Source organism: Etheostoma spectabile, chromosome 9, assembly GCF_008692095.1.
Source record: "Etheostoma spectabile isolate EspeVRDwgs_2016 chromosome 9, UIUC_Espe_1.0, whole genome shotgun sequence".
In the NCBI taxonomy this organism is placed as follows: Eukaryota; Metazoa; Chordata; class Actinopteri; order Perciformes; family Percidae; genus Etheostoma; species Etheostoma spectabile.
This window is the reverse complement of record NC_045741.1, coordinates 21414615-21441525: the sequence shown is the minus strand read 5'-3', so window position 1 is coordinate 21441525 and position 26911 is coordinate 21414615. Positions and strand designations below refer to the sequence as shown.

At 39.9% G+C, this 26911-nt stretch overlaps 1 protein-coding gene across 2 annotated transcripts; it reads left to right on the top strand.

The window, feature by feature from the left end:
- Positions 1–2504: 2504 nt before the first annotated feature.
- use1 (unconventional SNARE in the ER 1 homolog (S. cerevisiae)) lies at positions 2505–8499 on the top strand. 2 transcript variants are annotated; one of them, XR_004333367.1, is made up of 9 exons: positions 2505–2664; positions 3237–3286; positions 3377–3455; positions 3580–3732; positions 4863–4878; positions 5008–5038; positions 5290–5452; positions 6845–7123; positions 8009–8019. XR_004333367.1 is itself a non-coding variant. In XM_032525249.1 (8 exons), the coding sequence occupies exons 1-8, from the start codon at positions 2566–2568 to the stop codon at positions 7025–7027; spliced, it is 774 nt and encodes a 257-aa protein (XP_032381140.1). In that variant the 5' UTR covers positions 2505–2565; the 3' UTR covers positions 7028–8499. The 2 variants fall into 2 exon arrangements, 1 of the variants encoding a protein (XP_032381140.1); XM_032525249.1 differs by having other exon boundaries at positions 6845–8499.
- The last annotated feature ends 18412 nt before the right edge of the window (positions 8500–26911 follow it).

The following is a 26911-nucleotide window of genomic DNA, read 5'->3' as shown; positions in this document are numbered from 1 at the left end:
TCTGCTGCTGTGTGTGTTATGATCTCTTCCAACAAGGTTTAACAGACACAATTACCCCACTAACACCAATATTTTGAAAAATATATATGAATGTAGTCTGTAATATTCACTACTCTCGCATTGCCAGACCTCCCTCCACAGCACTGCGGAGGAGGGTCTGGCTAGACTACTCCACACAGCATTCCAGGATGGGAGAAAAACGTGCTCTGGTTTATTAACATTTCTTTAAACCAGTCACAATTATCTTGGGCGGCGCTAAGCACCGGACAGAGCTCTCTGGGAAAGAACTTGTTTGGAACATGTACGCTCAAAAGTTGTTTTTGTTGTGCAACAGAAAGCTCAGATTGGACAGATAGTCTAGTTGGTGTCTTTATTTACCCTGCAGAGATCTGAGGAGCAGTTAACCAGAGTCATCATAAATCCACCAGAGTTTAGAATGCCAACACGAAGAGGCAGAAGGTGACGGACATCCGGCCAAAAATTAGAGAGGAATTATTTAGATTAGAGGAATTACAGGAATTTCTGATGGCAGCAGAACAATCCCGGAAATGAAATGTTGATCTAAACTGAACATTCACAAATGAATTAGTTTGCTTTAATTTGTATTAGACAGAAGAGCCGCGTTAAATCTTGCAGAGTAAGTGTGGATACTTTGCTTTCTCACACAGGATAACTTTACTTCTAGATTGTAGTCCAACGAAGAAGCACTTCCTACCATCAAGCAGATGAAGGCTTTTAAACCAAATACTACATAAACAGAAAAATGTTTTCGGAATTGGGGAGAATTTAACAACATTGGCAGCCAATATGACAGTAGCATGTAGGTACATGCAACAATGTTAACACTGCAGTGATTTAAAAAACAACAACACTCTAGTCCTCCCTTAAGTGATATAGAAAGACAGAAAGTCTCTCTCTATGACTCTGGTCCTGCCTACTTGACTTGGAGCAGAGGACCAATCCTAGCAGGTCGGCTTAGAGTTGCATAACACTTAACCGGAGTGTTCAGAGCAGTTGGAAATCTGGATGTTTTAGCTTACTGTGATTTCTCTAAAATAAAATGTACCTCATTATTTGAAGTTTTGGACGCGTTCAACATGAAAATCCAACATTATAACATTGTAGATATAACAGAAAATCCTGAAAAGCATATGTCCACTTTAATATAAGAATCATTACTTGAGCGATGTTTTGGTCAGAGCCACAAAAGATGGCTACTTAACAAGTGATGGGGAGTTGTACAACTCCCCATCACTTGTGAAGTAGTGCCGACATGCAAAGCTTTGGTTACATTTACAGACCATAGTCCATTTCCTGTAGACTTATGCTATGCAAAGGACTAGAGTTGTGTTCTTTCATATTCATAATCTTTATCTAACAACTACTCTCATTCAAGTATTATTTCAATACTTGCTTAGCAAGTGACATACTGAAATATCTATCTCACATTTTGTGTAATTAATACAAAACCAAATGAGATATTAAACAGCATGAAATGTCTTCATAATACAAAACTATTTAGCATTTTTCCTTGGGCCTTGTCAGGTATGTGTGTTCTTAATTTTAATTTTTGATATGTAAGGCACAGGTGTTTTCAAATATTCAGCCTGAAGACCTTAGCTCAGATTTAATGTGGTGCAGCTTAGTTGGGAATAATGTGAGGTCGGTCAATGGACTCCATTTTCTAATCAAAAATGCTAAATGTGCTAAATTTCCCAACCTAACGTGAGGCAAAGCTCATAGAAGATTGAGAGAGCTGTCAATCAAAAACATGGCTAACGATTACAGCTGCTAGAAAGTCTGTAGGCCTTTCGAATGACCCTTTAGAATTTTCCACATAAACGTAATCAGTTCTTCGTTCAAGTCCAAAAACTAGATAAAGAGGACACAGCTTTACAAATAATATATACTTTATTATTTATTTATTATAACTTAGCGTCATTATCCAAGTAAATGGGTTTGTTGGGGAAAAAAGAATTTGAAGCTGTGGGATTCCCAGTTCAAGGCGTGTATTCTTCCAGGAGGTCACAACGACCACCAGTGTAACACATCTGGCTCTACAGGCATTGGCGAATGTCAATGTTCATGAGTCCGCCATCAGACAGTTCCAGTAGGACAAGATCTTGGAGGCAAATAGGATTTTATAAGACAAATAGGATTTTAATTACCAAGACTATATGATCCGTGATCTGAAAAGATTTAGTATCTCTTACTTCTAAAACAGAATAAAAAAAAAATCTGGGATTAATACATGAATGCATTTTAGAAACTCTGACCAGAATTTTACTGTATGGGGACAATACCAGAAAATACGTTTTCATCAGTTACAAAACGAGCAGTTAGACCATAGACTGTATATATATTATATTAATTAATATTAACATTAATATTACATGGTTAGACTCGATTCCTTGCAGTCGGCACTGCACATAGACAGTAGACAGAGCTGCGGCCGCGTTGATCTCGTGACGTCATCGAGCCTGCTGCTGGTTGGACGCTCCGCCTTGGCTCCGCCCTACGTCTTCTCTGCCGTCATATTATTGCGACGGTGTGTCCGTTTCAAACATGGCTTCTAGATTAGAAATCAATTTTATCCGATTGTTGTCCCGCTGTGAATCTATAGCGTCGGAGAAACGAGGAGAAACGGAATGGAGGTTAGAAAAGGTAAGACGGTGCGAACACGGAGTGAATGGGAATCTTCAGTGTTGTTTTTCCTCTGACCTTCGTCAGCTAAAGTTAGCATGACAGTTGTTATTGTCAACGTTAACGTTAGCGGCTGCAGCCGCGAGCCACGTCGTCACTGAAGCCACCGACAGGATTTTCTTATAGATGTTACCTTTCAGGGGTGTTTACCTCTTCGCCACACGTTACACGTAAAACCCATTTCACTAGTGTTACTTGTAGAATGTTTTCTAGCAATGTTGGCTCACTCAGTCGCGTTAATATTACACAGTGCGTGTCAACATTTAACTGTTCAAATCGGTAACGTTACACTTCATCTTCACACTTCGGGACTCGGTTGCCAGTTTATTAGCTACGTCTAGCTAACACTAATGCGGTCTCATACAACAGTCCTGCAACAAATCCTACCTTCATGGAGGTTCTAATACATGTTGAATAAACTTTAGGCAAAAGACAGAGGCACAGCAGAGTGTGCATCTTTGAAGTTCTCTGTTTAATACCATCCAAACAAATGTCAGCTGACATATACAACCACCGTGTTTTTACTCCACTAGTATGTTGGTGCCCTGGAGGAGATGTTGGTGGCTCTGAGGAAAAGCCTGAGGTAACATCTCTCATTACTGCCATGCATCTTAATGTTTTATTATTGCCCACATGTACAACCCAAGTCGAGAACAACCTGTGCTTTTTGCAGCAAACCCACAGCAGAAATGCTGACCGAATACACAAGAAAAGTAGAATTTCTGAAAGGTCTTCTTGAGGCAGAGAAACTGGTCAGTGGCAATATTTTACAAGTTCATTTTAAAGAATACTGGCATTTTCCACATTCTTGTCACTTTAATATTCAGGGCAGTATTTTCTTCTGTTCGGACATGTCTTTGCTGTTCTTGTTCCCAGTCTTCACCAACAGAAAAAGCCTTAGCTAATCAGTTCCTCGCCCCCGGACGAACGCCCACAATAGCCAATGAGAGGATGCCTGTCTCTAAAACTGTCCACATGCAGACGAAGGCCCGGTGTACAGGAGAGATGAGGGACGAGCTGCTCGGCACGGTAGGATGAGATGGCCATTGTTGAGCTAAAATGCAGAGTGGTCAAGACATACGGTTCACTACTGAGATTTACCCGCTGTAGAAATGAAAGCTGAAGTATGACATCCGCATTGTTTTAGTCACTACTGACTCCACCTTCACATAGTTGTCCATTTACAATTTGTTCTTCAAAAATCTTCACTTCATTTAAAGTTGGGCGTTTTAGCTCCTAGGCTGCACTGTATTTCAGAGTTTGTCTCTCCAACTGAAATACTTACAGTGGCTTGCATACGTTTACACACCCATGCTAAAGTTGATTTAAAAAGAGGAATAAAAAAACAACTTTTGGAAATTGATCTTAATGCCTTAGTTATAAAAAAAAAAGGGAAAATCCAACTTTTACGGACACCAATTGTCTTTGTGAATGAATAATGTATTGTAAATAAATAAATGTTCTTTCTTAAAATACAGGGGGTATAAGTATACACAGCCATATGTTAAATTCCCATAGAGGTAGGCACATTTTTATTTTTAAAGGCCAGTTATTTCATGGATCCAGGATACTATGCATCCTGATAAAGTTCCCTTGGCCTTTTTAGAATTAAAATAACCCCACATCATCACATACCCTTCACCATACCTACAGCTAGGCATGGGGAACTTTCCATAAGATCACCTCTCAATGCAAATCAAACCAGCTATTAGTCTAACTGAAATAAAACCATGCCTATCTCTAGGTATGGTGAAGGGTACGTGATGATGTGGGGTTATTTAATTCCAAAGGACAAGGGAACTTTATCAGGATGCATAGTGATCCAGGATCCATGAATAACTGGCCTTTAAAAATAAAAATGTGCCTGCCTCTATGGGAATTTAACATAGGGGTGTGTACACTTAAGCCTCCTGTATTTTAAGCAAGAAAATGTATTTATTTCCAATACATTATTCATTCACAGAGAAAGTTGGTGGCCTTTTTAAAGGTTGGATTTTCCTAATTTTTTAGAATTTTAATTCCTCCTTTTTAATCAATTTTAGCATGGGTGTGTAAACTTATCCAGCCACTGTATGTTTGGTAGAAAAAATAGTTTAAAGAACAAATAATTAAAGCCTCTTTCTGTCTAATTCACACATTTCCTTCTTTTGTCATTATAGGGTGTATCAGGCAAAGGTAAGCAATAGTTTTAATTCAAAGGCATCTTAAATTCAGTGTCTTTACTGAAAAATGACTCTTAATGTTTAAACAAGCTCACCTTCTGATTGCGAGTGATATGATGAAGTTCTCCTTTCCTCTCTATAGGCATGTCAGAAACCGACTTGCGAAACAGAAGGTAAAGCTGCACGTATTATTTCTTGTCTCAAAGAACTAATGTATACTTTCAAAATTATTTATTCGTCTACTTAAAGGGCAAACCGTGATTGCTACTGTGAAGTTCAGGCTCGTTTCAAGCTCTGTTAAATCATAAATCTCTCTTCACTGCCAAATGCTTTTCAAACGATGGCGAGCTAGCACCCTGTATCACTTTTTGTTGTAACTGTGCCCAAAATCCAAATGTTAACCAGGCTGTCCCGCCTTGTGCAGAGGTCTTCCTCTGGATGAGCGTCAGTCTGCTGCAGAGCTGGAGGCCGTCCTGCAGCACCACCACAACCTGCAGGAGAAACTGGCCGAGGACATGCTTCACCTGGCCCGCAACTTGAAGAACAACACTCTGGCAGCACAGAACATCATCAAACAGGACAACCAGGTAACTGCACAGACACTACCACAGCATACGTCAACATTAGAGTTACCAAAGTAACGTGACGGTGGGAAAAATAATCAATTATATGGAGATGATCAAAAGAAAAGCTTGATTAAATTAGTTTTTTCTTTAAACTTGAACAATACTAAATTGATGTTATTTGGAAATGATACAATAAATACAGATGTTAAAATAGTAATTGAAAACAAAATAATTGAAAGGGTCTGTGGAGATAATTTTGTCTATAAGACGGGGGTGTTGTATACACAAGCTGTGCTGAAAGCCCCACATCAAATATCTGTGCATGAAGATGGCCAGCAGTATTGGTATAGTGAGCAAAACCAGATTTCATCTAGAAACAAAAGACACTTCATACTTTGTACTGCATGCTCATTTGACCATATGTGTTATAATGTGTGGAAGTTTGGGGAAAGCCCCACAAGAGTACCTTTTTTCTTTTTCTTTTTTTTTTTTAATGAAATAATTTCACATCGCAAAAAATGAGCAATCAGGATAAGAAATCACACGGGGTATCATGAGAACACTAATTCTCTGTTTTTGAATTCACCATTTTTTTTTATTTTTTATTTATGGACATTGTTGAATTTAAAACTTCACAATTTATTAAGTTAAAGTTGAGTTAAACAAAATGGTCTGCCATCTAACATACAATATTTAACTGAGACTAACGAGAGACTGGGATTTCTCCTATTCATGTTCTATAACCTCTTGTATGAACTAATCTTAAAAGCATATCTATTTCAGATCAAATAGAACCAAACTATTATACTGTATATTTATATTATACTGTATATACAGTTGAAAAATAAATTCAAGAAAACAATACCAATTGGTTACCAATTGAATTGGTTAAGAAAACTTAACCAATTCAGAAAGGTGACATATATATATATATAGGGAATGCATATAGTTGTATGTAGTTGGTTATTGGATTTGCTGTATGTGCATCTATTTGTTTTTATGTAATAATATGATATTGTAAAGTATATCACTATTATTCTGCCTGCTCCTTCTCAAACTCCTCCTTTTATTTTAAGAATTGGCAAAGACCGTAATCATGTCAAAGATGTCGTTCCTCTTAATTGTGAAATAAGCATGTGACCAATTTCAACTCCACCACTCAAAGAATCTGAATCAAAAGGAAGAATTAGAATATCATTCGTTAAAATCCAAACGATGCCCAACCCTAGCGATCTAAGACAAATTATATTCCCAACCAACCTCTGAACTCTCTACATAAAAACCAGTTCAGCAGTCTCTGAATAAGAAAGCGGAGTTGTATGTTTGTGTGTTTTAATATTGATCTCTATGTTTGCATAATTAGCTGTGTGTGTGTGTTTGTGTGTGTGTGTGTGTGTGTTCTCTCCCTCCCAGACTCTGAGCCAGTCTATGCGTCAGGCAGACATGAACTTTGAGAAGCTGAAGACGGAGTCGGAGCGACTGGAGCAGCACACCAAGAAGTCCGTTAACTGGCTGCTGTGGCTGATGCTGATCCTGGTCTCCTTCACCTTCATCAGCATGATCCTCTTCATCAGGATCTTCCCCCGACTCCGATGATGACTGCCTACAAACCCAAACTCTTTAGTCCTACGTGCTCCTGTGTTTACAGAGCAGTAACTACATAGGCCTCATTGGTTCGCGCGATGCAGAGCAGTAGGGGTCCGAACCAAAACAAGCCGGTTTGATGAACTGAAACATTTGCACTTTTGAAACCGAAATTCTTCCTCTAAACGGGCTGATGGAAGTTAAAAACATGGTTTGAAGCATCGTTATTCAATTTTTTTTTTTTTTAATAGAACGCGAACGGAGGTCAAGAGCTTGTTGTTGGAGGGTTTCTAGAATATAGTCTTAATACCAAGATAGCAGGGACTGAGCCTTAATTATTTTAATCCCTCCTCAGGTAGGCTACTAGCCGTTGAATACATTTTTCATTTCTCACCGAAATCACCTTTTTTTTTGTGTAGATTTTTATTTTGTTTTTTTTGCCAAGCATACATCTTTTAACACTATATGGAATTAATTAAATATCTAAAAATGCAGAATTATAAATTGCTGTAAAAGTACTAAAACTCCGAATAGTTTTGTTACACTTCAACTACCCATGTTTAGCATTGGAATGCTCATGAAAATGTTTAATACATGGTTTAAAACACAATATTGTTGTAAGCAGGACATTTCAAAGTGGTTGTCAACTATCCTAACTTCTCCTATGAAGTAATGTTATTAATACTGTTTACTGAATTATTATTCATTAGAGCAGCCTCCACTTCTTGTTGCCCACAGGTTTTATAGTTGTTGACAAACTAACATACATTTAGAGCCGTCAATGACTTCATTAGTGTTATGAAGCATTTAATAAATGTTTATACAGTGCTTATAAATGCTAAATAAGGGGGTTAAATTCAACGAAATTAAATATTACGAATTATTAAACATTTTCCAAGCATTTAAATGCTTCATCTTCTTAGTTAGGTTTCAAGTTTTATTATTGGTTTACATTTCCATATATGTCAATATCCTCATGTTTATTGTTTTAAGTCTGTATGTGTTTGTGGTTGATTCCATAAATGTCCATCAGGTGGCGATATCTGTTATGTTGGTGATGAGTGATGTGAGTGAAGATTTTTCTTTCTCATTAAAATGACTGTAACCCTATGCATCACATTATTCTGAACAGCTGTGCATGAGTGTAAGATCACAAGCAATTAGTTATTATTCCAAGAAAGTATGAAGATGCTTAATTACAATTGTTTCCTTTAGTTGGTTTAGGCACAATGTGTTGTGGAAGCTGTGTATGACTTTTCCTCATAAACTAAAATAGGAAACTGCGCCCTCTGTTGTTGAAATGTCTGATGCAGTGGCTGCATGTGACCAGAGTGTGTCAGTCACATCCGGAACATGTGAACAGATAATGGCCTCAATGACCCTGATGGCCCGATCAAGCCATGAATCCTAAATTAAACCCACTACTCATTTAGAAGTGGTCTGAGGACTGAAGTATGGCTAAATAAAGGCAGTCAGCCATAGAACAGCGACCATATGTGACTTCTGGGAAAGTTGTGCAATTTCTGTCAGCGTTTCTTCCTGTACATCATTTAGCCTGATAAAATTTGGGAATTGCTGATGCAAAACTGTGTTTTTAATCCAAGCAGACACACTGAAAAAGCTTGTAGGAGGTTAACATTCCTGCTCTGTTGTCAGTCTGGCTGTTGTCTAGAGGACTAGGGAGCGGACTAGCTTGTCCAGGCTTGCAGCTCTGCCCCTGGCTCTTCCTCTCTCCTGTCTCCCCTCTCCCTGGCTGCTGCCCCTCCTCACGGCTGGCTGGCTGGCTGGCTGACGGGCGGGTTGAGCCAAGGCCTGGCCTGCCCGTGTATTTTAGGATCCCTGGGGGGTATGTTGCCTGCTGGAAGCCGAGGTATGCAGGCCACCAGGAGACCAAATGAGGTTCTGTCGCTGCGGAGGATCGTCATCCCTCAGTTAAATCACAGCTGTTGGCGCCTCCATTCTCAGGCCTTTGCTAATGCTCTTCTGGCTGTGATCCGCTCTCTGAGGCTGCAGCTACAGTACACGACTTCATCGGTGGTGTGGTTTCTGGTGTTGATTATGGTTGTATTATCCTCTTAGCTTCATTTTAGTTTCTTACACAGACTCCAAAGTCTGGCAAGTGTTAAGTAAGAGTTCCTATATTTAGCGAATGCCTCGAGAATTCATGAATGGCTCTTTTAACCTCTGACCCCGAAACCAGAATTGGTTCCTTCTTGCACTCTTCTCCCACAAGCACACTCTGAAAATAGTTTGACGCTCTGTGTTTGTAAATTGAGCTGGATCAATTCAGTACCATTGTATAATAAGACCCTTTATGAAGGGGTAAGTTTTTGCATTCAAATATAGGATCATCTTAAAAACTGTTAGTAGTGATCTATGTTTTAAATCTAGACAGTAGTTCTCTGTGTAAACAGTAGATTTAAAACTACCCAACATAATTCAAACACGTTACACAGTAATCATCAACAGTAATGATACCACTCTGACAGGAACAATTCTGCCATAAGTACTTTTTACTGCGAATACTTTTGTGAATTTAGTAACATTATGAATGCAGGGCTTTTACTTGGTGTACTATGGCGTATAGTGTGGGATTGCTGCGTTTAATTAAATACATGGTTATTAATGGCTAATAAATCATATTCCAAAGCTTTATAAATCAGTTATAATTAATAAGAAAAAACATTTGGTTTGCCAGGTTATTAAAAATCCTAGTGACTGGTTGCACGAGATTTAGCACTTAGCCTCTAGAAATAAGCTGCAGACAATCAACAACTTATTAACAACTTTCAGGTTTGATGATTAAAAACCTTTTTCAATTACTTATTAAATTATTTATAACTGCAAACTTGATGTGTGAAAGGAAAATGGAAATGACAAACAACAGCCCAACAATTTTCACAGCCTGGGATCCCCAAACAATGTTATATTAATGGCACATTTAATTTGCACATTTTGGTAAACAAGGATATTGTTTGATATTGTACCGCTGATATTTGAGCTTGTGCGTGCGTGCGCGTGCGTGTGCGTGTGTGTGTGTGTGTGTGTGTGTGTGTGTGTGTGTGTGTGTGTGTGTGTGTGTGTGTGTGTGTGTGTGTGTGTGTGTGTGTGTGAGTGTGTGAGAGAGAGAGAGAGAGAGAGAGAGAGAATGAGTATGTTTTTAATTGGTTTGATCCTACCAAACAGCAGAGAGCAGAGGAACAAATTGTTAGGCATGAGAGAACTTCCATCCCCTCTCAGCGCAGCGCTGGGCCTGTTAAACACTAACACTCCAGTCTTTTTAATTTAGTTTTTGGCTGCAGTCACAGTGAGGATTTAGGTTGCCTACAGAGATGAAGGAGATTTTCCTTTCTCTCTCTTTTTTTCCGTGTGCTTCCTTCAGGGAGCAAAAGGGTAAAGGGGGATTTTCTTTTTTTCTGCCAAAGTTTTAAATGTGCTGTAATGTAAATGACCTAATGGAAGCAAAAAAGGCCGCACTAATAGTGTGATTCACTATCTCACTCACACATACACTCCGATTCATGGAAAACAGACATGATTTGCTTCTGTCTTTTTTCTCAGTCACTGAGGCATTGTTTGGAATTGCTCAGAATTGATACAAAGTACACTTAAATCCCAATGAGTCAATACACTCCTTGATTTTCTTTTATTGACAGACTGCTTTATAGTTCAATTTTCCAGTTTTCACTTCATAGTTTACAGTATTTCTTAGGTTAAACAAAAATCCTGTCTACATCTAGATGCAGGTTAACAGACGGTTACAACACTTTTGTGATTTTACATGTTTAAAAATATCAAAATTTGTATAGATATTGCAACATTCCTAATTTGATATCGCAATATCAGGTTCTGTCAATATCGTGCAACCCTTATTAAAACAGTAAAACTGTTGTGCAGGCTTCAGCGAAGATTTCAGTGGAGGAGTCTGTGTCTTCTGATCAGAGTTGCACCACTGTTGATCTCAATCTCTTAATCTCTTTGGTCTACACAGGTGCTGTGGAATTTTCTCTGTTTTCATTTTGCCGTTACAGTTTCCCTCGACAGAACCCGCCTCCCTGTGTGTGTGAGACTGTTTCTGTATCTCTGTCTGTCTTTGTGGTTGTGTTGTGTTGTGTCTGTGGCTCTTCCTACGTCTAATGAGGGCTAATGTCATAGCTCTCTCACACACACACATAAGTACAGCTGTGTTGTGGCAGCTCTCTGACTGGAGCGTTGAAGCATAGCTAAAGCACCTAGAAGGATCACTTTCACCTTCTATATCTGTGACAGCTGAGGATCCCGGTTGATTTCAGAGAAAATCAACCCAGAAGTAGAGATAAACCAAGCAGCCATAACAGCACTTCCTTCGCTGTGTGTTTGCATCTGTACATGCCTGTGTGTTTTCGCCTGTGCGTGCATGTATGTTTATCGTACCCCAAAGACGTGAGCCATATGTCATTCTCTGCAGCCCCCTATTGCCCCCTTATGACTCACAGCTTAGTGTCAACATGTGGGTTAATGCACTGAACCTTTCAGCCTATTTGTCTGAAAGAGTCCCCAGTGAAAGAAAAAAAACCTTCCTGCTGTTTTCTGCACAGCTCTTTGATGTATAGAGCCTAGGTAGTGCTGCTGCTGAGAGGCTTAATTTATTGGTTCTTTACTCCTTCACCTTCTAGTGATTCAGGATCTCCCAGCGGCCGGGAATGAAGACAGCGGCTGTTGCTGGTACTATAGGAGGCTTTGTGGCTTGATACTGAGAAGCAAAGCTTGTCTGTCTTCCTTGAGCAAAGGACAGCAGACTTAAAGGAATAGAGTTCAACATTTGGGGGAAATATAACATGTAATGATATTTGCTTTCTTTCCAAGAATTGAATGCCTGTACAGTAAATATTTAGCTGGAGCCAGATAGCTTAGCTTAGTTCAAAGAATGAATACAAGGGGAATATGTCACTACCTGATGTGAGTCAAGTGCACATGTGAGTTGCACATGCTCATTTAAACTGTTTTACGGCATAACGTGTCATACTGAAATTTGTGATAACCTAAAATAATAAACTTTTCTCATTATAAACAATAACAGAAGATGGAAATCATTTCAAAAACGTTTTAGCTATCTATGATTGATTGCTAATGTTAGCAGCTCAAAACGCCATTCAAGTAAAAGCCTTTGTTGCGTTTGATTGCTAACTTGTAGTCAGCAGTGAACAAACTTCGCTGTGTAGGTCAATTTTTACTGTGTTGACATTACAGAAGTCTCTCGTCAGCATCTTGTAGGCTACTTGGCGCAAAGTGACACATCCGCGACTCACATCTGCACTCGACTAGCATCGGGTAGTGACAAGCTGGCCGGGCGCTGTCCAGCATCTCTAAAGCTCCCTGATTAACATATTGTGTCTCGTTTGTTTACAAAAAAAACTGAAACTGTAATCGTGCCAATTTAGCATTTTAGGGTTTTTGCAAGGCAGCAGAGACTCCAGGAAGTTCATTCTCTTAAACCAAGAAATAGTCTGCAACATAATCTCAATTTCACACTTTAGAGCTGCAATGATCAGAAAAAGAACTGGCAACTATTTCTGATAATTGATCAACAGTTAACAGTTATTTCAAGCATTAATTCCACACACACATTCCCTGGCTCCAGCTTCTCACATGTCAATTTGCTGCTTTTGTCTACTTTGTAGTATACAAAACTAAATAGTTGGGGTTTCTGAACTGTTGTTTGGACAAAACAAGTCATCCGAAGACATTGCCTTGGGTTTTGTGTGAAACCTATTTCCTAAAATGTCCAACTATTCCTGCCTTGTGTTTAAAACTAGAATTGTGACTGAGACAAGAAGGCGCAGGTGTCTTGGATGCGGCACTTGTTTTTCTCTATAGACTGAGCCTTGGGCTGGGAATCACTGCACAGACAAGGACAAGGCCTTGAGGTACAAACTGTCAAGGACGTAGGCTATTGTAAAGGTGCTCTGGACAGTTTGAAGCGGGAGCAGTTGGCTGTGGCTGGAGCCAAAACTTGGATGTGTCCTGGAGGATGAGGGATAAAGGGTGTGGGGTAATGTCTTGTTTAACAAAAGTGATAAGTTGGAGCCAGGCACACCTCCACACACTCCTCAATGTTCTCCCCCAGGAGGCCCCAAGCTGCCACAGCAGGTGCAAGGCCCCTCCTAGAACAAGGGAGGCTCCTCAGGGTAGCAGATTAGTGGTGTGTATGCGTATGCGTGTGTGTGTGTGTGTGTGTGTACGTGTGTGTGTGTGTGTGTGTGTGTGTGTAATACTGTGTTGATAAAAGGCCTGGACCCTTGGCTAAGTTATTATTTGTGCAGATGTTTGAGACCAAGGTTTTTTTCAAGGATAGTTTCAACATCATTCATCACATGTTTTGTCCACTTAGTTGGTATGTCAAGGCCAACCAAATGGACCTTGATTAATCACAAATACAAAAGTGCTACATTTTGGTAAAAGCAAATGTTCTCCAAGGTTTCCAGCAACATATTGCTTTCTCAGTGTAACCTCTGAGAAAATGCAGCCCAAATAGAGAACGTTAGTATTTCAATACCTTGAGATTACTCACTCTGTTGCAGACTGTTGACCATACATATATGTAAATGAAACATATTGTGTTCGGTCATATTTTATGTCCATTTTGTGTGTGCAATAATCCTTCCCCAACATTGGTAAAAGTGGAGTAGACAATGCTATCCTCTCAAATCCATCATGTTCTCACCAATCCAGATCAATAGTGATGCTGCTTGTTCGGTTGTCAGTCTCCAGCTCTTTGCACTTAAGTATTGATTCTTTTCTTTCTCTGTTTCTCCGGCCTTGTTAGGGGAAGATGGTGTAAGAGGATGCTTCCAATAGAGATCACTGAAAACTGAAAAGACAAAATCGGATAAGTAGGATGTATTGAATGGATGTTTTTTTTGTAACAGGCTTAACCCTGTGCCCGTGACACTGTACTTTATAGTGCAATACAAAACCACACATTAATTGCTCCTCCTGCAGGGTGATGTTCGACTTGCAGGATACATTGGGCTGCAAAAATCTGTTGTATTATTGGAAACCCCTGAAATGTGACTGAAGCATAGATAGAACTGTAGAAGTGTGAAGAGTAGATTTATCCAATATCTGAGAAGGGCTGATGGGCAGGAATGTAACTAAGTACATTTACTCAAGTGCTGTATTTAAGTGCAGTTTTGAGGTACTTTATAATAACATTTCAGAGGAAGATATTGTACTTTTTTACTCTTCTTCATTCATTACATATTTTGCCGATTAAGATTTTATCATTAAAACATGTAAACAGTTTATAAAATATGATGCATTGTAACACAACAATAAAATGCTACTTTAACATTAATACACATCAGTAACAATAATCAAAAAATATAACAATCACAATCAGGCAGTACGAATGCTCTTTTGATACCTTAGGTACATGTTGCTGATAATACTGTATCAAGTATGATGCAACTGCAGTATTTTTTAAACAGAAAAAAATTGGAACACTTCTTCCACGGCTGCTGATGGATAACACACCCCTCTGACAAACGCTTTACACTAGCTCCTCAGCCCGTCAGGTGGCATTAGCAGGTTGGGATGCTTTGCAGAGTCTTTAGGTTTTTTTTGCACAACCTGGTGTAAAAAATTACACTTTTTAGCAAATGTCACGCTGGCAACTGCTGCTGTAACAGATACTGATATAGTATTCTCTTTCATTTGTTATTTATCTGTATCGACGACTTCTTTCCCAATTTCACATCTTCCTATCCTTCACCCTCTCCTCTCCCCCTCTCTGCCTCGATCCTTCTCACACTGCAGCATGACAACAAAAGAAACGGCTGAATAAAACATCACAGCACCAGAGAGAAAGGTTGTGAGAAACCTTGACCTGCAGTTGCGGTGATTAACATAAGCGTTGGAGTTATTATTATTATTATTATTATTATTATTATTATTATTATTATTGTTATTATTATTCATTTATTTATTCATTTTTACAACTTTGTAGCTCAGACATATTTTAGCTAAACCCTCTCCATAGCTGCTGCAAGTCAGTGGAATGATTTAGGCACAAACTGTGCTGTTGCTACATAACACTGAGACATTGATTTTTTATTGAGCAACTTTTCATTGTCTTCTAGATTTTCCTTTGTAATGCTGCAAATAAGAAGACAAAATCTGCTCTCCTTTTGAGTCTTCTTGAATGTTTTCATTCTGTGACTTGCGATGTTTAACATATCTGTAATTGATGCTGACGAGTTAAAGCTCGCATCTCCCTGTTGTCTGAGCGGCGGGCAGGCGATAGGGCATTGAAGAAGACTGGCTGGCAGAGCTATTGATCAGAGTTCAGGAGACAGCAACACTCCTTATCAGCAAAAAAACTCCAAACACACAGGAAACCCAATATGGCTGAACATGTTAGAAGACACAAGCTTAAAGAGAGTTGAAGAGTACAGTCAAAGGTTCACACATATACTTGTAAGAGACATGTGTGCTACGACAGTATTGGGATTATTTATAATTTTACAACAATTTCTTCTGAAAATATTTAAAAAAAAAATAATCACAAAATATTTGGTTGCGTGCAGTTTTCACCATCAACAAGCTTCTGGCTAAATTCTGCTCCTGTTGGCAGAATTGGTGCAGTTCAACCACATGTGTCGGTTTTCTTGTATGGACTCGTCTTTGTTAGGGCAGTCCACATATTTTCTGTGTGGTTGAGTTCAGGACATTTATGAATACGACTCCAAAAGCATAAAGTTTGCTTGTTTCAGCAATCATAAAGCCACTCACTTGCGTCCAAGATTTAACTTTCTAGCTAATGGTTTGATTTTGCCGTGAAGAATTCAGAGGTAATCTTCCTACTCCACAGGCAGCCACACAGCCACCACCAACATGCTTGCTACAGTGTCCTCAGGGTTGAATGCCTCACCCTTCCTCCTCCAAACATACCTCCTGTCATCATGGCCAAATAACTCCATCTTTGTTACATCTGACAAACAAAACTCTCTTCCAGAACGGTTTTAGTCATGAGAACAAATAAGATGTTGGACGGTCGGTTGGTCCACCCCATTACAAGACAGATAAGGAATAAATCTGCAACAGCATAGATACAACAAATAAAACTAGTGTAGTCCTTAACTTTCAAGAGTCAGCTGACATGTTTCATCCACACTAGCAGCCTGGCTTTAGGAATGGCATTGTTGGTCAGTCAGTTGGCCTACCACTTTGGTCCAAACTGAAATACCTAACTATTACTATTTGATGGATTGCCATGACATTTTGTACAGACATTAATGATCCCCAGATATGACATTGAACCCCTGCCTTTTCTTAAAGCATCATCATTAGGTCCGAATTGTAATTTGTCCAATACCTGGTTCATGACCAAATACCTACTAACTAACTGCGTGTTTGTTGCTTAATCCTAAAAGTGGAAATGCTAACACAACAAACAAAGGTAGTGAACATGGTAAACATTATTCATGCTAAACACTACTGTTATCATTTAACTAAGTACTACTTGCATTGCCAGACCTTCCTTCACAGCTCTGCGGAGGAGATGGCTAGAGAAAAGCGTTCTCCAGTTTATTGGTATTTCTTTAAACCAATCACAATTGTCTTGGGCGGTGCTAAGCGCCAGACAGAGCCACGATGCTGCTGCAAAATAGCCTCGGGAAGGAACTTGTTTTGGTAGAAAGTGTGTACGTTCAAAAGATTTTTTAGTCGTGCAACAGCAACTCAGATTGGACAGATAGTCTAGCTAGCTGTCTGGATTTACCCTGCAGAGATCTGAGGAGTATTACTGAGGAGCAGCATAGTTATCATAAATCCAGTGGGTTTGAAATGACAACACAAAGAAAGCAGAAGTTAACGGACATCCGGCACCAGAACAATCCCCGTAGTGGAACGTCGCAGATATAGACCAGCTACGTACAGCCTCACAGAGCCGTAATCTTGCTTGTTTGTCGTAGAGCTCACTTGACTGCGTGTGTGTACCTGTGTACCTTCTACATCAGACTTGTTTTTATGGTGAGACTTGGATTACATCTGACCATCAACTGTCTCTCAGCAAAGTGGGACTGTTTGGGTTTTAATCCAGACCTTAGCAAAGAGACCACTGTTCCCGGTACTCAGTTGTTTGCCCTGATGATCTTGTGACATGGCCCCACGCGTCACTCCTGACTTGTCTTGATTATGCACACAGATCAGATCTGCACTGAGCTCTTCTGACCTAGCTATACAAGCACAGAAAAATTACTAACTAGTAAATCATAACCACTGACATGAAGTTAAGAGACATACAGTTAATGACATTTTAGAGCTACGTCCTCCAGTATTATTTACAATACACAGTAGTGTAAGTAGTTTTATGTATATTTTTGACCATCAAAAATGTACAAAAGAAACCATATTTATTTTGTTTTGTAACAATCATTCTGTCACAGAAAAAGTACTGTTGCAGAAAGCCCAAACTGCCATGACTTAAGTTTCCTCTGTGACCACAACCTACAAAAAATTAAGTACACAACATTTAATAAATCAAGTGACATGTCCCGCTGATATAGTTACAACATGTTCCCCATCATCACCTGTCTAATCTTGGCCTGCATGCTTGATGGGACTGCTTATTTTTGCACACACTCTGAATGTTTATGTCCTAATTTGGGCTATTTTTCTCTCATGTTTTCAAACTGGTGTTTATTTATAGTGACTAGACACATTGTACTCTCACACAGCCGGCCTCCTTCAGGCATGCAATCTCATCACACACGCACACACACGCACACACACACACACACACACACACACACACACACACACACACACACACACACACACACACAAACACACACACACACACACAGCTTGCACTCTGTCAAGTAAATGTCATTACATTACAATAATTGCAGCTTGCGTAAGTCTAAGAAACAGTTTGTTTGTTGACTCCCAGACCCCTCGCTGAACTTTTACACTCATCCTACTTCCCTGATCACGCCAACTTCCCCATCCCTCTCCTTGTGAGAACCTAAACAAACACTGTTTTTATTATTGTCTCCCCCCCACACACACACACATACACACATGGTTTCTCCTATTCTCAGCGTGCAGAGCGTGGCCCCCGGGGGTCACAGAGCAGTGCTGTGGTCAGTCAGGCCTAGGTTGCCGGATGTTGAAGTAGCTTGCCTCAGGGCTGGGGCTGGAAATAGTACTCTGGAAGATCGAATAGTTAAGAGCCTGGCTTCCCCACTTCTGTTCCTCCGGGGCGGAAAAGATCAGACCACACACAAACACACACTCAAACCTCTCTGTCAAACAACTGACAGGTGCTTAGGGGCAAGTTCTTAGGCATTATTCCACAGGGTCAAAAACAATAGTAAAAAGCAGACCGAAGAGGAAACTAATCAATGATTTTTATTTGTTTTTATTTGACAGCTATGCTGCTACTACTTTTGTCTGGGAAGAGACGGTTAGGAATAGCTTTCCAGACTTTGGGCCAAGTTACTTTCTAAAGAATAGCAGTTAGTAACTGATGGTGTCATGAGCGCTGCAGTCTTTGATCCTCTCAGAAGAAGTAGCTACATGCCTTGGATGTGGTGTTTCCTCTGTAAACACTCATGCCATGCTGCTGCATCTGTCCCACAGCCATGCCTCGCTTTCAGGAAGCAATTAAGTGTTTCCTCTCTCTCTTATTTAGTCTTAGTCGATCTATGTGCCAATGAGAAAATTTGTTCTGCACTCTGACCTGCATCTCAGGTTTATTTTTGTAAGGTAAATATATTTTTAATTACTTTCCCCCCTTTATGACACATCTCTGATATGCACCATGTATAGGTTGCTGTTACAGTAGGAGCAAATACATTTCAATTGCAGATACATATAATTTCAGACAATTTCCTGCACTTTTCTTATCACTCATTAAAACATTTTGATACTGGGTGCTTTGATGGCTATTTAAATCCTTAGAGGGTTGGATATATCCATTCAGGGAGGACACAAAGGGTCATTGTCAGGTCCCTGTGTCACTGGAATCCTGGGAATTTTTATCCCCCCTCTGATCTGGACTCACAAGTCACCCTGTGGATGGTTTCACGTTCAGTGAAAGAAATAGGCTGACAATCAAACCGATACATGAGACATTTCACAGAATGACACAAATGCATCTATAGCAAATGGCATCCATCTCTAATCATTAATCTACTTGTTATACATGATCTTAATGGCCACCAAGATAAAAGTACCACAATGCAAAAAATCCTTAAATGATTCAGTCAATTACTAGAATCCTAAAATTAGATTTTATTAAAACAATAACAAGCCATAGTCATGTTTTCTCAGTCTTTCACTAGCTTTTGTAACTCAATGCAATTTCTCATTCAGCATTTCTTTCATCCTTTTTTTTTATTTGTTGAAAAATATGAAGCGTGTTTCTCGGGTTTACTTTCCACCTTCTAAGACATATCTACATCCACTCCAGCAGCTCCTTCATTAAAGCCTTTGTGGTTTACTATTAAAGCACGGGAGGGGGACTACCAGCACAACAGCTACAAAAACCCACAACACAACGTCCTGCTGTTATCACAGACATGTCTGAGCTTGCCGCGACCCCTCAACTCACTCACGGACCTCTTCTGTCCAGCCAATGTTCAGCCCACAAATGTCTGGTGTTCATTTAAATCCCTCCTTATCTAAACATATAAAGTTACACACAAAACATGACATACTGTTGAGAGGGCTCTGTTCTGAGGCTGGGTTTAGTTATGAGCTATAGTACAATGAGAATCAGAATCTGCTTTAGTAAGTGTGAACACATATTGGGAATTTAAATCCAGCCTTTTGTTGCTCTTAATGTACATACACAGAAATAGATATTCCCCTAAAAACCACAAACAAAGTAGGACAGTGTAAATATTTGACTATTATGTACAGATATTACTTTGTCCACAGTATATACTATATACACTATATGTATACTGTATGTACACTACCGTTCAAAAGTTTGGGGTCACATGGAAATGTCCTTATTTTTGAAGGAAAAGCACTGTACTTTTCAATGAAGATAACTTCAAACTAGTCTTAACTTTAAAGAAATACTCTATACATTGCTAATGTGGTAAATGACTATCTAGCAGCAAATATCTGGTTTTGGTGAGATATTCTACATAGGTGTATAGAGGCCCATTTCCAGAACTTCACTCCAGTGTTCTAATGGTACAAGTGTGTGCATTGGCTAGAAGGCTAATTGATGATTAGAAAACCTGTGCAATCATGTTCACACATCGACAGTTAGGTCGTTACAGAGCTACAAAAATGACCTTCCTTGAGCAGATCAAGTTTCTGGAGCGTCACATTTGTGGGGTCAATTAAACGCTCAAAATGGCCAGAAAAGAGAAACTTTCATCTGAAACTACCAGTCTATTCTTGTCCTTAGAAATGAGGCCATTCCATGCGAGACATTTCTAAGAAATGGAAAGTTCCTACAACGGTGTGTACTACTCCCTTCAGAGGACAGCACCAAACAGGCTCTACCAGAGTAGAGAAAGAAGTGGGAGGGCGTTCACAAACTGAGCAAGAATAAGTACATTAGAGTCTAGTTTGAGAGAAACAGACGCCTCACAGGTCCCCAACTGGCATCTCAAAATAGTACCGCCCAAAACCCAGTGTCAACATCTACAGTGAAGAGGCGGCTGCGGGATTCTGGGCTTAGGGAGAGTGGCAAAGAAAAAGCCATATTGAGACTGGCCAATAAAAGAAAAAGATTAAGATGGGCAAAAAACACAGACATTGGACAGAGGAAGACTGGAAAAAAGTGTTGTGGACGGATGAATCCAAGTTTGAGGTGTTTGGGATCACAAGAAACGTTGTGAGACGCAGAACAAATGAGAAATGCTGGAAGAATGCCTGAGCCCTCTGTTAGCATGGTGGAGGTAATATGATGGTCTGGTTGCTTTGGTGCTGGTAAGGTGGGAGATTTGTACAGGGTAAAAGGGATTCTGAATAAGGAAGGCTATCACTCCATTTTGCAACGCATGCCATACCCAGTGGACAGCGCTTGATTGGAGCCAATTTCATCCTACAAACGGACAATGACCTAAACACACCTCCAAATTGTGCAAGAACTATTTAGAGCAGACGAGGCAGCTGGTATTCTATCGGTAATGGAGTGGCCAGCGCAGTCACCAGATCTGAACCCCATGAGCTGTTGTGGGAACAGCTTGACCGTATGGTAGCAAGAAGTGCCCATCCAACCAATCCAACGTGGGAGCGCTTCTGGAAGCGTGGGGTGCAATTTCTCCAGATTACCTCAACAAATTAACAGCTAGAATGCCAAAGTCGCAATGGTGGAATTGCTGCAAATGGAGGATTCTTTGACGAAAGCAAGTTGATGTAAAAAAAATCTTATCAAATACAAATCATTATTTCTAACCTTGTCAATGTCTTGATCTATTTATTCATTTCACAACGTATGGTGGTGAAAAGTGTGACTTTTCAGGAAAACACAAAATTGTTTGGGTGACCCCAAACTTTTGAACGGTAGTGTAGTGTGTGTGTGTGTATATATATATATATTTAATAATATAATGCCAATAGTTTATAAATACATATACATGTACATGAATACACGATGTGATTTAGAATCAGGTTTTCTCACTTCTGGAACAGAACCCAGAAGTTTCTGTTTTAAGAACTGAGCTGTTTGCACATGTGCATACTGTACACCTGTACATATTTATACGCGCAAGGAAGCAACAAAACAACAGAGTGTTCCCCACATCTTGAGGGGAAGTGTAAGAGCCATACTTTGATGTTGTGCAGCACACGCTATCTTCCTAAAGCCAACACACCTTTTCCCCCTGATCCCTCGCTGCTCCGTGAGCTGTGACACTGACCTGACCCTAACTGTCCTGTATTCACTGTGCCTCTCTCTCTCTCTGGACGTGTTACTCTCGCTGTCACTCTTACAATATGTGGATAAAGCTGTCACTGACACATCCTCTCAGGAAGGGCATTCTGGTTCAAGCCTGCCATGTTACGCCTCTCCCTGGGTCGTTATCAATGATAAAGCTAATCCTTTGGCCCGGCACACGGCCCCCTAAAATGCCTATCAGTGTGAGAGAAAAAGAACAAACAGAGGGGGGGAGAAAAAGGAGGGAGAGAAAATGAGGAGAAGACACAGGGGTCAGGAAAGAGAAAACATTTTGTGGAAAAAAGGAGAAAAAGAAGAATGTCGAAAATGGAGAAGGTGGATTCATGTTTTAGAGTGTGAAGAAAAAGAGCAGGTGATGAGAGTTTGTGCACAGAAAGAGAGGAGAGGGCAGCAGAGGTGAGGTTGACAGCCTAATCTGTTTATAGATAAGTGTGTTGTGTTCCATATGTGGGAAAAACAAGGCTCTCTGGGATATGTGTGTGTGTGTGTGTGTGTGAGACCCAAGGTTAAGTGTCTTCATAAAGATCATGGGGGAACTCACAGGGACACATAGCGGACACGATGAAGTGGAGTGCAACAGGGGCGGAGGTCCAGGTTTACTGACGGGTCCTATAGTTCAGGACATTGTGACAGAGATAGAGTTTGACAGAGGAAGTCAAAACATTTCTGTTAGAAAATAAACTGCTATATGTCTCACTTTATCTTCAAAATGGTTGGGGAATTCACTTGGTCAGAGTGACATGTAGAACCACAGGAAGTTAGATGTCAGGAACAAGGTTATGTGTTCAAATAGTGGCTCTTGTCACGTTTGCTTTACTGACTTCACTTCAAAATATTATGTTATGTTACAGCCTCTTACCATTAGCAGCAGCTCCCTGCTTGATACAGATATGAAATTAACAATAAATAAAGCTGCAACAAAGCTTATTATTTTGTATCATTGATGATCTGGTCATACTAACAGTCCAAAACCATAACCTATTCAATTCACCAGCAAATATTTACTAGAGAAAAGACCCAAACAATGAATTGATTATAAAATTGTTGCAGATGATTTTTTTTGATAATTTACTAATCAAAAAAGCTCCAGTACTTTAAAATGTTTTTGCATTGGACTGGAACTTACTCCAGACACTAGCTGGCCACTGGCCCATATAAAAGTGAGTAAAAAAGGCGCCCATGCAGCTCAGTTGGTAGAGAGGCTGCCCATATATAGAAGTTCACTCCTCCACGAAGTGTGCCAGGGTCCGACTCCGACCTGCGACTCTTTGCTGCATGTCATTACCCCCTCTCATTGTATCCCTTGTCTTTCATTAATTTAGCTGTCCTGTCATAAATAAAAGCAGAAAATGCCCCAAAAATTGCCAAAAAGTGAGTAAAAAGGGAATTTTATTTGAAATGTAATATCAGTATAACTCCTGGAATAGCCTACATGTATCTATGTAAGTTTTCCAGTGTGTTTTTCATCAGCCCTTCCTAACATGCTAACAAATCAACAAATGTTAAGCCTAGAGGAGAATGAATTTAGAAGGAGAAAAGCAGATAGAGTGTGCTTTAAATATCTTGTGCATGCATGACTTGGGTAAGCTGTGTACAGTAAGAGACTCTTAGAGTCTGGAAGGCTGATTGTCATACAGTTTGTACTTAAAAAATCCCCAGTAATGCGTAACACCCTTTGTAGATGACACTGTGTGTACCCTGGGTCACAATTTCATAATTTTCATCAGTGGCAGAGGTGATGGATCAAACAAAGACAGACAGACAAACTGAATCAAATCCAACGACCTGAAAGGCAGCTGTTTTCAACATGGATTATCAACTTGAGTTGTGTGGTCTGTGTGTGAGATTTATCGGATCACTGAATGCATCATAGGGCACATAATCGCAGTGTTGAGCTGGCCAGGGTGTTCTTTCTATAAAGCTTCCACATCAATGGCTTAGTCTGACATCTACTGTAATAGTCAGCAGGTCCCTCATCTTCCATGCTCACAAGACAGGGATGCTTAGCAGATATAGCGTTTATCACAGCTTTGTTTAGCATTTAGCATGCAAAGTGTTAGCATTTAGCAAGCGTAAGAGACTTATGGGAGTGCCATTAGCTTCTTGCGCTAATGATGTATAAAAAGAAACGTTACAATAAAAACATCTACATTTATATATCAATGGACCACTTTTTTTTTTTTTAGCTTCTACAAGTTTAATGTAATATTAATTGGCTATTTAACCAACCATGATGATGTCTGAATATATTTTGAATTAGAGCCACAAAATTCCAATGCCTGTCATAGGCCCCCACACCCACTGCACCTGCACAGGAAGAATGTACTTATTAACTTACAGTATTTACTAAGTAATGAATGAAACTTACAGAAGGAATCCTTTGATTCTAAATGCAAATATTTTCTGCAGATGTACCAAAATTCACAACTTCCTTCTACCACAGTTAATGTGAATGCAGTGTATCACCCATGTATCCTGTTGTGTTTGCTGCTGTAAATTCCTTTTTCCAATGTCACGTGTGCAGAAGCTGCAGAGTGTGCAATTCCTCCAAATGAGAGGAATAGGTGTGGACCCTCTTGTTTAAATGACGGCATACAGTACGTGTGACTGCATTGTGTGATTGAGACACAATAAGGGAATCAGACAGGGAGAGGGATGCAGTTGTTTATCCCAGCTGTAGGCTACACAGACTCAAGTGAAGGAACGGCAAGTGCTAAAAGTGTAAATCCCGATTATAATCCAGGATTGCTTTGTCTGTTTAAACTCCTGACCCTCTCGTTGGTGGACAGCTCACACACATAAACACACACAGATGCCTTCATGCATACACGCAGGCAGAGTGGAGACTCCTGCTTCCTGGCTCCCCAGGCAGCTAATTACCGAGCTTTCCATACCAACAAAGGAAAGAGACTCTCTCCATTCAAACATATTAATCCCTCCATTCATAGGCTGCATCAGAGGCGACTGCAGAGAGAACGAGCAGGCGTTGGTTTTGCCTTCTGCATCTGTGTATGAATGTGAGAAAAACAGTCAGAATGTGCAGAAGTTAATGTTGCAGAAGTTTATGTTGTGACAGTTGAGACAGGAGAGGGAAATGCAAATGTATGCATTTATAATACATTAACTTTTATGTGTGAATTCCAGTTCTGCGGATAAATGCTGCTTCTCTCCAAGGATGATGAGGCAGATGCCGAATCAAGATATTCTTTTGGACCTTAGTGGAGGTATTGGAAATGGAAACAGGGGAGAAAAAGCAGATCATTGCATCCCTAATCATGTCATTCAATGATCCCTTGTTCCCTGAATAGAAGCATCTGCATTCATTATGTTTTTATGTCCACTTATTCACTTGATACTTGTTTATGAGTTCAATACCTTGGTGGACCTTCAAGGAACAGAAGAGACCTTGGTGGAAGGACAGGCGTAGAATTGTTGTGCTACTGCTGACAATTTGATACCTGGATATCTGCTGTTTTGCCAGAAACCAGAAAGACATACAGAGGGCTTGAGGAACAGCTTTCACTGATGTGATGAGTGCTGACCCTGCAGCTTTTCTTCAACCGCCAACCATCTTTGTGTCATTCAAATTCTCTGCACATCCTCCAGTCTGAATAATCTACCAGATACCAGGTGGAAATGTCCCAATTTTGCCCCAGAGCTTGTGATAAAAAGAGAAGTGTCAACATGTTCATGACAGGCACCACGGCTTTGTGATATCCATGTTCCCAGTGAGGAATACTGCCTTTGTGAGTGACAGAACAATTGAAAATAACATGTTCTGATCTTCTTCTTTAAATCTTTGAAAAAACTTAAATATTTTATCATTTTTCTTTGCAGTCATAATATAAAGCGTCCTTTACCAGTGAGTCCCTACAACCTCACACTGTATGTATTCTGACAGTATTACATTATGTTTATTTGACACAGCCCAAAACTCCCTGCACTTTCCTCTCTGGTCAGATTTAATCCTATTTATTCACAACGTTGTCTCCCTTTGTTCTGGTTTGACATTTGGAGTAAGTCAATTTATAAGAGTTATTTTTAGTGCCACCTACTGAAATGAAGTTGTAGTACAACGGCTGTAGTGCTGCACAAGTGCTGCATGTGTAGACTCATAACAGCACTCTAGGTAGGTTACTGAGGTAAAAAGCCATTCACTTGACTTCCTCTACTCCCACTGAAAAATTAAAGAAATTGGTGTTATGTACAGCAGGGGAAGTGAGACGAATGTGTGAAGAGAAGAAGAGAGACTGCATGTGTGTGCCTCCAGTTGGCGTCAGACAGCGTGACTACCACAAAGAGATCTGTTTTGACTAGATTCCACAGCCCTTAGTCCTTCAGACCTGTGACATTTAATCTCACTAAGACCTCATTTACTCTGTTCACTGGGTAACAACATTCCTCAGATTAACAAGCTTGCTCCACAAGCTCTTAGCAGAGTAGACCTGCATGTAGCCATCTAAGCACACAAACTGCACCCCCATGTGATAAACAAGAGGCCAATCTTCTACTTTATTCTCTATTCTTTTAAAGTGAGAACCGTGGCCAGATTCACCCACCCTGTGAGTGTTGGTAGGAAAAAATTACCAGGTAGGCTGTGCAGTTGGGTTCCGTCAATAAGACAGGTTGCATTACAAGGGTCTTTGCTATGCAAATTTAATTGTACCTTCCCTACTGCAGGCAGGTATTTTACTTCCTGGCTGCAAGGCCAAAGCAGTGTGTAATGTTTACACTGGTCTATAGCGCAAAGAAAATTTGTTTTGCCAACAAATCTCACTGCTCTATGACAATGTGAAAAAGAAAATCCGGTGAAAATATTAAAATCCTTATATCATAGTAGCATGTTATCTTGTTACACAATATTGTGTAAGAGTTCATCAACTGTTGTATGCTTCATCTGTGACTATTTACATTGTTCCTACTTGAAGGTTGAACAAAGAAAGGTCTATAAGTCACCTGGCCAATGTTGCTTACCATATATATATATA